Consider the following 12,160-nt stretch of genomic DNA (forward strand, 5'->3'; position numbering starts at 1 on the left):
CAGTGCAATGGGACGTTACCTGCAGAACGTTTGTGAAATCAAACATGGTGGAGAGGCAGACGGTGAAGTTGTAAGGAAAGATGACACTGTTCGCCTCCTGGTTCTTCACCTCAAAAAACTCATTGTCAAGTATATCTAAGAAAAGAACCACAGATACATTTACATACTTTACTTACATACTTTACTTTACTGTACTGTACTCTTATAGTGCAGAAAGTTCCTGTAATCATTTCGCAGAGGCCAGTCAAATGGAATAAACGCATCCTATGTAACAGGACTAGATATTGATACTTAGATTTTGTACAGCTATTCCAGCACTCCTGGAGCCACTTCACGTTAGAAATGATGTCTCAGCTGAGAGTTTCCTTCAGCCCACTTGACATTATTCCAACAAGGTTTTTATTTGAAATCACTTAGTGTATTGGCACACATTTGTTAACAGTTTTAAACATCTCTCTGTCCACTGGCTGTGTCCCGGACTATTTTTAAGCTGCTTATGTTCAACCAGTCCTGAAAAAACCTGGCCTGGACCCCAGCATCCTTGACAACTGTCTCCCTATTTTAAAAATCACCTTCTATCTCAAAGATCTACTGGTTGCTAAGGACTGGAATAGCATTCATTAATTTCATTTAGCTGACACTTACAATTGCTTTACATGTCAGACGTCACACACCTCTGGAGGAGCTAGGGGTTAAGTGTCTTGCTTAGGGACACAATGATGGATGTCTCACAGTGGGAATCAAACCCATGGCTCCCACACCAAAGGCAAGCATCTTATCTATGCACCATCACCACACTAGCATCTTTGAAAAATTCCTGTCTGGTGTCTGCCAACACCATAGTACAGAGACAGCCTTTTTGAAAGTCACCAATGACCTCCTCTGCTAGTTTGTGCTCTATTCTGGTACTGCTGGACTTGAGTGCAGTGTTAGATACTATTGACCATGGCATTCTTTTGGACAGACTGAAGCGCTGGGTGGGCATATCGGGAACTGTTCTGAGCTGGTTTACTTCATACTTGTCAAATTGGAAGTGTTTCTATTAACAATTTCAAGTCATCATTTTCTCTTATTAATTACGGTGTGCCTCAAGGGTCAGTTCTTGGTCCAATTTTATTTTCTATATATATGCTGCTATATATAAGTGATTAGCAGATATGACATTTCTTTCCACTGTTGCTACGATGATACACAATTGTAAATTCCTGTGAAGCCCACTGACCTGAATATGCTAAACTCCTTACAGACTGCCTGATATAAAATGATATGATAAGATATAAAAGACTGGATGTCAAGTAACTTATGTTTTGAGCAACACGTAACTAAGAGATGTGGAAAATGTTGTCCATGCTTTTATTTACTCACATCATTATAAAACGTGTCTAAAATGTCTACAGACTGTACAAACTTCTGCTACCAAAAGGTACAAATTGGCTCCCTGTTTGTTTTAGGATTGATTTTAAGATTTATTGATTACTTTTAAGGCTCTCCATGGCTTGGCTCCTGCTTATATATTAGACCTTTTAACTTCTTATGAACCTCTGCGAAATTTGAGATCTTCTGTCTTTTCCTGTGACTAGGCTTAGAACTAAAGGGGACAGAGCCTTTTCTGTCAGGGCCCTGAGGCTCTGGAACGATCTGCCTGAGGAAGTATAGCGCTCAGAGTCAGTGTCTTCTATTAAATCTCTTTAAAAAAACACACTTTTATCAGAAGGCATATCCTGATTTTATCTGAGTTGCCTGTTTTATCTTACGGTGTTTCTTTTAGTCATATAAAGTTGCTATTTATTCTAGTCTCATGTTTGTAGTCAATCTGTTTTACCTACTTGTAATTTCCATTTCTTTGTCAATAGTATTTTGTATTTTGCATTGTCCTAGTGTATTTTATCTTTACAGTGGTGTTACATGCCCTTTTTCACCCCGTGTTTATCTTTTGTAAAGCACTTTGTTCGTTTGCTTGAAGTGCTAAATAAAGTTATTATTATAAAGTTAAAATAGGAGGAGAATGAAACACCTGAATTAAGTCATCATCAGGGAAGGTACCAATTAAGTATTATCATCTGGTAGAAATGACATTTTTCAAAAATTTAAACAACAACGTTGACCTGGTGATATAAAAGGAAAGTAAGAGGATCACCAAAGTCAACAGGATTCATTTCCTGCACACCACGGACAATGTTTTATGGCATAAACCTGAAGTGCAGAACCCCTTAGTACCTTCAGAGTCGTCTGCAGCAGAGGTCACAGCTATATGAGATGGGGTCTCACAGCCTGAAGGCACAGGACACATGATGTCTGCTGCCCCATATTTAAACCAAAAGTGATGGCTGTTGAGGTTGCTGACACCTTCAGAGAAGTATAGATGCTTCTGACAACAGATATGGCAGAAATAGGTTTCTTCCTTGTCCCTCAGCACCACTGAAATAACACGAACCTGATACCAGAGGACAAGAATAAAGATGTTATTACAACATCATGGGCATCACATTAACTTGTAACCTACCTTTTTATCCTTTTTAATTATCCTTTTATTTTACCAGGCAAGTTAATTAAGAACATATTCTTATTTATAACAACACACATTATCATGGCACAATTGTGGACAGTGAACACACTTATATGGAGCATTTATTTGGTCAGAATTATATCTAAAAGTCTAAATCAAAAACAAAAAGTCTAAATTGAAAACTACTACTACTGCTGGGTTTCAGGGCAGTGTGCTGGCACTCAGAGCTACCCCTGGAGTCCATAAAGTGCCTCTGCATCTGTCAAATCACACTCTTCTTTGGGAGGCAATCCTAAATGGCCAAATGACTAAATGTCCAATCCTAAAGGGGACTGCAGATGCGAATTAGCTTGAAGCTATAATCTGGTACAGTACATCAAATGGTAACGTTTATGTTTTACTGTACGCTCTCCATTTTAAATAAAGAATTTAGTAAATACCAAATTCATTTTCGACTTAGACTTGTAGTTTTCGCTCCACAAGGAGTAAAACTTGGCAGGATTGGTGCCCTGCTCTCTTCACTGACCTCATTGTTTGCTGTGCGGTGCTCCTGATAAGCTGATATCAGCAGTGTCTTCGACTTTTTGACTGCCACAAGAGACCCCTTTTGTCCCTGAGAAACTGCATGAGTGAAAACCATTAAACCAGTTGGTGCAACAGCTGTCTTTCCACAAAGCTAAATAGAAAGCGAAAGGATAGGACTAATAAAAGGAGGACTGTGTATGTTATCACAACCTAGGTCTTATTTCTTGGTTCTGGCCATCAGTCCTATCCAGAATGTTTATTCCGTCCTGTTTGCTAAGAACCAAAAAAACACAAAGCAAATTCCTTGTACGTGTAAACCTACTTGGCAATAAAGCTGATGCTGATTCTGATTCTGAAGAATAGTAACTTTGAAGTCAGCAAGTTAACTTCTGAGATCTGGCAACACGGTGATAACGCTAAAAAGGAGTCAGATGGGTCAAGAGACATGAGCAGCAAAATATCAGATGTAAACATCCACTGACTTCCTGACCTGGACCTTTCTGTAGTTAGGTGCACAGTTCCTGTACATAGAGGAATTATTCCCAACATTTCTCAGCAGTTTGTGCAGCACATTAATGCCTCTGAATTATGTTCCCTGGCATCACAGAGACCTTAATTAACGCTTAATTTGACCAAAAGTGTATTAGATTAGAATCGCATACCTCTCCTTTAAGCAAGTGCTTTGAGTGGTGAAACATAGCTATAAAATAATGTAATCCTTTGTATAAAATAAAAAGCCTAACCCTAACCATTCCGTTCCTGGACCTTAACCTCTCATCTTGCTGCAGTGATGTAAAAGTGTACTTTAGGACCTGCCATTCACCTTCAGTATTATAAAATGAGCCATGAGTGAAGATTAAGCTAGTGCCATCGTCAGGTACTAACTGGACAACCTAACATGTTCTTTGGGTGAGAAGAACCTGAGCACCTTCCTCCAGGTGACACGTATAGCAGACACAGGGAAAACATACAAACTCCACACAGAACGGCCCAGGACGACCGGGGTTTGAACCCAGGAGCTTCTGGCTGTAAGGCCACAGTGCATTCCACTGGACCACCCACTAGACCACCACTGACTTACATGCATTTTTCTGATTCATGTAATATACTTCAAAAGTATTGGAACAGTAAGGCAAATTCCTTTGTTTTTGTTGTTCACTGAAGACATTTGGGTTTAAGATCAAAAGATGAGTATGAGACAAGAGTTCAGAATTTCAGCTCTTATTTCCTGATATTCACATCTAGATGTGTTAAACAACTTAGGACATACCACCCTTTGTTTGAACCCACCCATTTTTCAAGTGAGCAAAACATGTGATGTTTCTTGTTGCCCAGTTGTTGCCTTTTAGGTTGATTGTCCAAACATTAAATAGCTCTGCATGACTAGTCTAAGTTTTCATCCTTGGTTCAAACCTATAAAGACTGCATTTCCTGTTAAAGAGGATAAACCAACATGAAGACCAGAGAGCTGTCTATGGGAGAAAAGCAAGCCTTTGTCAAGCTCAGAAAAGAAGGAAAATCGACCAGAGCCATTGGACAAACATTGGGCGTAGCAAGCACAACAATTTAGAATTTCCTGGAAAAGAAAGAAACTACTGGTGTACTGAGCAACAGACATCCAACAGGTCGGCCAAGGAAAACAACAGTAGCTGATGACAGAAACATGGTGAGAGCTGTGAAGAAAACCCCCCAAATATCAGTAAGTGACATCACCAACGACCTCCACAGTGCAGGGTGAAGGTATCACAATCCACTGTTGGAAGAAGGATCAGCAGGAAAAATCGGACTGCCAGATTATAAATTCGCAAAGAAGTACAGAGATGAGCTGCGAAAGTTCTGGAACACAATCTTATGGACTGATGACACCAAGATTAATCTCTACCAAAGTGATGGAAAGGACAAAGTGTGGAGAAAGAAAGGAACTGCTTATGATCCGAAGCATACAAGACTGCGACTATGGCTCGTTGTTGGGAGTCTATAGAAGGACTCTTTGATGGCTGGGAAAGTTACAGACAAACTTTTTCGTCCCCCGCTCATGTGTCCTCCCTCCTCACCTGAGTACCGGTGTTGTAGCCCTACTGGTTTTCAAACTAACTGGTTGGCATATACGCGTGTTGTGTGTAGCAGCTGCGGACTGACCCCATCCCCAGGTTCGTCACACATTCACAAACATGTTCCTGGTGAGTTTCAATCTACTGCAGCGATCATAATTGTATAAGTGAGCACAACATTATATAGTCACATACGGAAAAAGAAATGAAAGAAAATAGACTTACAAAATCATGTCAAGCTGGATTCGAACTAACGTGAGCAAAAGGTAACATCTACTTCAAGCTCTTCACGTTACCTGCAAGCTAACCAAGCAATCACAGACAAATAATTTCCAGTAACATATTCATGAAGCATGTCGTCATCTAGGTAACACTGTTTGGGCTGATCTAAAACAACTGGTTACCTTGAGCGAAGTAGGTGCTTTTAACGCATTTTACTGTGTAAATTTACTGTCCTCCAGGCCCGGCTGGCGTCTTTCTTACTAATTTTACTGACTTTTTGTCGTCTATCATCAAAGTGGAAGGTCCTAATTAATGGGGACTTTAACCTGCATATTGATGATATCACATGCAACACAGCTGTGGATCTCCTATCTCTCGCAGACTCCTGGACCTTGTCTTCTCACTTGGTCTTGATATAGTAAAAGCTTGTGTAGAAGATGTTCATGTGAGTGATCATAGCTGTGTGTTCTTCCATCCACCCCTGAGAATTAGGGCCCAAAGTTTTTATTCAGTCTTTTAATAATCAGTGTTTAGCTGTTTTAGATAAAGCGGCACCAGTGAAATCAAGCATTGTCTCCCATAAAAAACCTTGTCCTTGGGTTGATGAAACAATCCAGTTTTAGGAGTAATTGTAGAAAAGTCTATGGAAATCTTCTAAACTCAAGGTTCATAGGCTTCATCTGAGAGAACTAAGGGTTCCCTTAAACGAGATGCTGAGAAATGCGAGAACTCACATCTTTTCTCAGCTTATATCCTCAAATAAGCACAATCCCCCAATCCTGTTTGAAACTATAAATACAAGTTTCTCCTTCTGCTCTGCAAGCAACTGAGTCTTTTAAATCGGACTAATGAATTACTTCACTTCTATGGAAATAAAATCAGAGACATCTCACCATCACTTTCTCAGAACTCTGCATGTGACCTGTCTCATGCTCATTCTTGGTCCTCTTTTAAACCTGTGGCATTACAGGACATCACCTCTCTGCTACATACATCGAAACCCTCATCTTGTCCTACGGATGTTCTCCCTTCTGTGCTATTTGTATCTATTATTATTATTATTATTATTATCTATTGGCCCCTGTATTGTGGAGATGATTAATACTTCACTTTTAAGTGGTGTTGTTCCAAGTTTTTTTTAAACATGCTGTTGGAGTTTGGATCCATTACGCCCCAGGAGCTACAGGCCAATATCCAAACTTCCATTCATGTCAAAAATTCTAGAAAAAGTTGTAGCAGAGCAACTCACCCTTTTATTAGAGAATCACAAGCTGTTTGACAAATTCCAGTCTGGTTTCGGTAAAAAGCATTCCACAGAAACTGCATTACTGAAAGTTTCTAGTGACATTCTGATGTCAGCTGACTAAGGAATACACCGTTTTGATTCTCTTGGATCTGCTTTCGATACTGTTGATCAAAATATTATGATAAATAGACTAAATGATCTGGTTGGGATGTCTGGATCAGTGTTAAAATGGTTCTCATCCTACCTTTCTGGTAGAAGTTTCAGTGTTTATGTAAATCAGATCATGTCTGAAACTGCAGGATTGTCGTGTGGGGTACCTCAGGGTTCTGTCTTGGGACCCATCCTGTTCCTTTTGTATATATTTCCTCTAGGACAGATAATTAGTCAATTCAGTGACATATCTTACCATCTGTATCTATCTGTCAACTGTACTGCTCGTTCAAGGAAACTGAGTTCCACAAATTGTCTTCTTTAACTAGCTTGACCCATATTAAACAGTGGTTATGTGAGAACTTGCTGCTTTTGAACTCAGAGAAAACAGAAACACAGATTGTTGCCCCAAAAAAGCATATTGGTGACTCAGGAGCTTAGGTGTTGTTTTTGATTCTGCAATGTCCTTAGAGTACCACACTAAACAACTGTTTCTTCCACTTGGAATGTATCCAAATTAAAAACACTGGTGTCAAAGGCTGAGTTGAAGATGATCATTCATGCTTTTATTTCCTGTCTTTTTACATGTTTGAGGTGCTACGGCTCTACTCAAGCCCCAGAGAATTCTGCAGAATCTCTATTTCCCTGTTCTCAGTTTTGCCTGTGTCTTACCCTGTCTGTCTGCTCTTCCCCAGGTTCACTCACCTCCATCCTCCGTCGCGTCAGCTGGGCTCGCCAGCCTGACCTCGCCTACCTGCCCTCGCCTACCTGCCCTCTCCCCTCGGGCGTCCTCCTGTCTCCCACTCGCTCCTCGCCAGTCTGCCTGCCACCTACTCCCATTCCTCTGGTCAGTTCTCCCGGGCCTCCTCTCCTCCTCAGTCCTCTGTTACCCTCGTCTCAGCCTCCTCTGCCCCACCTGCTGCTTGGTCCTTGGCGTCCACCTCTCCTTCACCTCCTCTCCCTCAGCCCCTTGTCCCTTAATAAAACCTTTTAAATCCTGAGCGTTGCATTTGGGTCCATTCTGTCCTGACTCACAACAGAAATACAGTTTACCTTTTCCTGTTAAAAAAAACATATGTACACAGTCACATACACACATAAAAACAAGAACAAAGAGAGGGGGAAAAAACACAACACAAAAACACTCTGATAAGAATGACATGACGTCTTTGAGCCACCGGATAGAGGGATATTTGGCCGACTTCCAATGTAGCAATATGGAACGTCTTGCTAGCAAGAATGTGAAAGCTATAAAATAACCTGCCCAGAAACATGGGCAAAATCAGATCAGTGCAAAGAAAAAACATGTGGCTAAGGTGACAGGGAGAGCCACTGACATTTATCACATTTATCGTCCACTTCCGGATACAATTCTCAAGTCTAGACTTGGAAAAATGCGCCCTGTATAAGACTTTAAATTGAATAAGTCCAGGACGAGCATAAGAGGTGGTAGACCATATCCTCTCTATGGCTTGTTCCCAGGAGTCCTCATGTATTTGTATTCCCAGTTCCGATTCCCATGTACACTTAAGTTTAGCATTAGAGCAGTTTCTAAAAGCTAAGATAATGTCATACAGCTTTGAAATGATTCCTCTGTGATGAGGCACAAATGAAAGCATGGTTTCCCACCCCTGTTCTGAAGGTGTAGAGGGGAAATTAGGGAAACATTTAGCCACAAAATTGCGAGTTTGAAAGTGGCGAAACAGATGAGTAACACGGAGATCATAGCGAGATGACAAATTGGCAAAACTATCAAAGACACAATCTACATATAAATGTCTGCCTTGTGTAAGACCCTTGTCAAACCACAAAGAAAATGTCGAGTCCGAGACTGATGGAGGAAATAAATGGTTGTTATATATGGACCCAAGTAAGATGCCGTAACAAATTTAGAGTGCTGTCTAAACTGATACCAGATTTTGAGTGTTTTAAGAACCAATTGATTATCAGTTTATAGAGAGGGTTTTGTGGGTAAAGAGGAATAAAGTAGAGCAGGTATTGAAGATCCCTTACAGGATGGTAGTTCTAATTTACATCAAGAGTATCCAGGAGATTTTAACCAGTAGCAAAGTTTGTGGATGTGAGCAGCCCAATAGTAAGTTAGAAAGTTAGGTAATGCAAGTCCTCCACTAAGTTTGTATCTCTGCAGTAAGGTTTTATGAACCCTAGGTGATTTCCCACTCCAAATAAAAGAACAAATTATCTTATCCAGTGAGTCGAAAAAATGTTCTGGTAGAAAAAGAGGAACTGACTGGAATAAAAATAAAAATTTGGGTAAAATATATTACATATAATATAATATTTTAACAACATTGATCTTGCAAATTAATGAAAGGGGGAGGTTACCCCGTCTTTGAATATCAGATGTAATCTTTGAGATAAGGGGAGTGAAATTAGCAGATGCGAGGCTAGATAAAGAACGAGTCACATTAACACCTAGGTATTAAAACCCCGTCGGACTAAACTGAAAAGGTAAACCTGACTGTTGAATAACACATTCTACAGCATTAATGGGAAAACACTCACTTTTCCTCAAATTAAATTTTAACCTGAAAAGGTGCTGAAATTCTCCAGAATACTTAAAACAGCAGGGCTAGAAAGTGTAGGATCAGTTATATACAATAACAAATCATCCGCATACAGCGATAATTTATATTCAATTCCATTACAGGTGATTCCTTTGAATAAGGGGGAAGATCTTAATGTAATAGATAGGGACTCAATAGCGATGGCAAAGAGCAAAGGTGATAAAGGACAACCTTGGTGACATCCACGTTCAAGGACAAAATGATCAGAATAAACATCATTGGTATGGACACTGGCCATAGGGGACGAATAAAGAAGGCAAATCCATGAAATAAATTTATCACCACATCAGAATTTCTTTAAAACTGCAAACAAGTACTCCCACTCTACACTATCGGATGCCTTTTCAGCGTCTAAATCACGTTCAGAAAGTTCAGCCGAATGTTTTGAGTAAATTACATTGAAAAGTGTACGGGTAATAAACAATTGACGTCCCTTTTTATAAAACCATTTTGCTCTTCGGATATAATATGAGGAACCACATTCTCTAGGCGAGATGCAATTACTTTAGCTAACACCTTGAAAATCAGCAATAAGCAGAGATAATGGTCTGTAGTGTCACGCCCAGCTCCTGCAGTTAGGTTATGTGTTCAGTTTTGTCTGCTACCACTTCCTGTTGTACTGTGCTCATCTTGTGTCTCGTTTCAGGTCTTCGTCTGCCTTCCCTCCTCTGTGATTACCAGTCCCCGCCGTAATGTGCTCCACCTATGTCGGAGTCTCCCCTGGCCCAGTGTATAAACCCTTGTTTCCTTTGTGCCTGTGCCAGTTTGTCTTCAATTTCCTTGTGTATGCCTTAGTGTGTTTTGAACTCAGCATCAGTTTTTTAACTACAATTTCTGCCCTGCGATTTTGTACCTTTGCCAGCAAGTTTTTTGAACCTTGTTCAATAAACCGTCTTTTGTGAACCACCTTGAGTCGTGCCTTGTGATTCCATTACCCCAGTGTGAGCCTGGATCTTTGTCCCTTTTTGAGAAGGAGAACAATAGTGGCTTGTGTCAAGGTTGGTGGTAATGAACCACTTTCCATGGATTCGTTGAATATGGATAAAATTTGTAGTCCCAATTTACCAATAAATGTTTTGAAAAATTGTATCGGAAACCCGTCAGGGCCTGGGGCTTTGTTAGATTGCATAGCTTTAATTGCATTTAATACTACAAGGGAGAGTGAGGAGTCCAGTTGTCTGGCAGTATTAGTATCAATAACAGGATTCGAAAGTGTGTGTGGAGAAATTTGTTCATTTCAGTCTTATCTGTAGGAAAGTCAGATTTATATAATGAAAATTAAAAAGATTTAAAAGCAGCATTAATTTCCAAGGGATCTGTAGTAATAGCAGCATAAGTAATACTGGGTATCAAATGGGAAGTGGCCTGTCGACGTGACAGATGTGCCAGTAAACAACTTGCCTTGTCACCATGTTCATAATATGAGCCACAACTGTGTAGAAACAAGCGCTCTGCCTCCGTAGTTGAGATGAGATTGAATTCTGCTTGCAAATCAACGCGCTGCTTAAGTAATTCTGGAGAGGGCAAGGACAACAACAAAACCTTTCTTTGCACTAGAGTACCAGCAACCATGAGGTATCTGCCATTTCTATCAGCAATAACATCAGTGGATGAGAATTTCCCTTCTTTTAATTAAAATGGCGACTCCTCTAGCTTTAGAATTAAAATTTGAGTGGAAGACTTCACTTACCCAAGGAGCAATGTAACCTATGCTGATTTTTAATACGAAGGTTCGTCTCCTGTAAAACTACTAAATCTCAAGTGTGCAAACTATAGATCTCTTAACAGGATTACCCATACCTCTGATATTCCAACTGATAAATCTGAGAGGTGTGCCTGAACCAGCAAAGCTGGGATCTATATTGCCATTAAAAAAAACCCCGACAAAAATGGTCATTGAGAGCCGAGGTGAGACACCCTCCCCCCAACATACATAAGTAGTAGGTAAGTAAGTTAAGTTTATTTGTATTGCACCTTTCACAGATAAAAATCACAAAGTGCTTCACAATAAAATGCAATATCAATACAACAAAGTAAAATACATTGCATAAGAAAATTTTATGAAAATGGAAAACACAGAACAAAACCATAAAAACCCCACATCTAACTAAAAGCCTGCTTGAATAACAGCGTCTTCAGTTGCTTTTTAAAAGAATCAACAGAATTCACACAGCGTAGAAAGTAAGGCAAAGCATTCCACAGCCAAGGTGCCACTGCTTGGAATGAACGATCCCCTCTGGTTTTAAAATGAGTGTGGGGAACCACTAACAGCCTCTGACCTGACCTCAAACTACGGGTCGGAGTATGAAGCTGTATCAACTCAGAGATATAGGGAGGAACTTGACCGTGCATGGCTCTAAACGTAAGGACCAGGATTTTAAACTGAATTCTATACTGGACTGGTAACCAGTGAAGTTGTCTATGAAGATTCTCAGTCATCCAGGTCATAGTTATCCAACGAAGGTTAAAATCAAGGGCAACTGGACTTGGGTGAAGATACTGGAAGACGTTTCGTCCCTCATCCAAAGGACTTCTTCAGCTTCAGAACTGAAGAAGTCCTTTGGATGAGGGACGAAACGTCTTCCAGTATCTTCAACCAAGTCCAGTTGCCCTTGATTTTAACCTTCGTTGGGTAACCAGTGAAGTGATGCTGAAAAGGTGTGATGTGTGCTCTTTTGTTAATGGGAGTTAAAAGCCTTGCAGCAGAGTTATGAACAGCCTGGAGACAGTAAAGCTCCTTCTTGCTCAAACAAGTAAAAAGACTGTTACAATAATCTAAAAGAGAGGAAATAAAAGCATGAATGATCATCTCTAACTCACTCTTTGACAGCAGTGTTCTTAATTTGGATATATTCCTTAGTTGGAAGAAACA

General features: G+C 40.1%; 1 protein-coding gene across 1 annotated transcript in view; it reads right to left on the reverse strand.

Moving 5' to 3' along the window:
* LOC119883600 overlaps window positions 1–12,160 on the reverse strand; it is a 38,828-nt gene that overhangs the window by 15,837 nt on the left and 10,831 nt on the right. Inside the window, exons 3-5 of the mRNA XM_038694342.1 lie at window positions 3,033–3,127; window positions 2,218–2,434; window positions 20–135 (exon numbers count right to left, since the gene is read on the reverse strand). Coding sequence (XP_038550270.1) covers window positions 20–135; window positions 2,218–2,434; window positions 3,033–3,127 — 428 coding nt within the window. The remainder of the gene's footprint in view (window positions 1–19; window positions 136–2,217; window positions 2,435–3,032; window positions 3,128–12,160) is intronic.

Source organism: Micropterus salmoides, unplaced genomic scaffold (assembly GCF_014851395.1).
Source record: "Micropterus salmoides isolate LMB-PRFRI ecotype aquatic unplaced genomic scaffold, ASM1485139v1 Ms_hic_scaffold_3, whole genome shotgun sequence".
NCBI classification, from domain to species: Eukaryota; Metazoa; Chordata; class Actinopteri; order Centrarchiformes; family Centrarchidae; genus Micropterus; species Micropterus salmoides.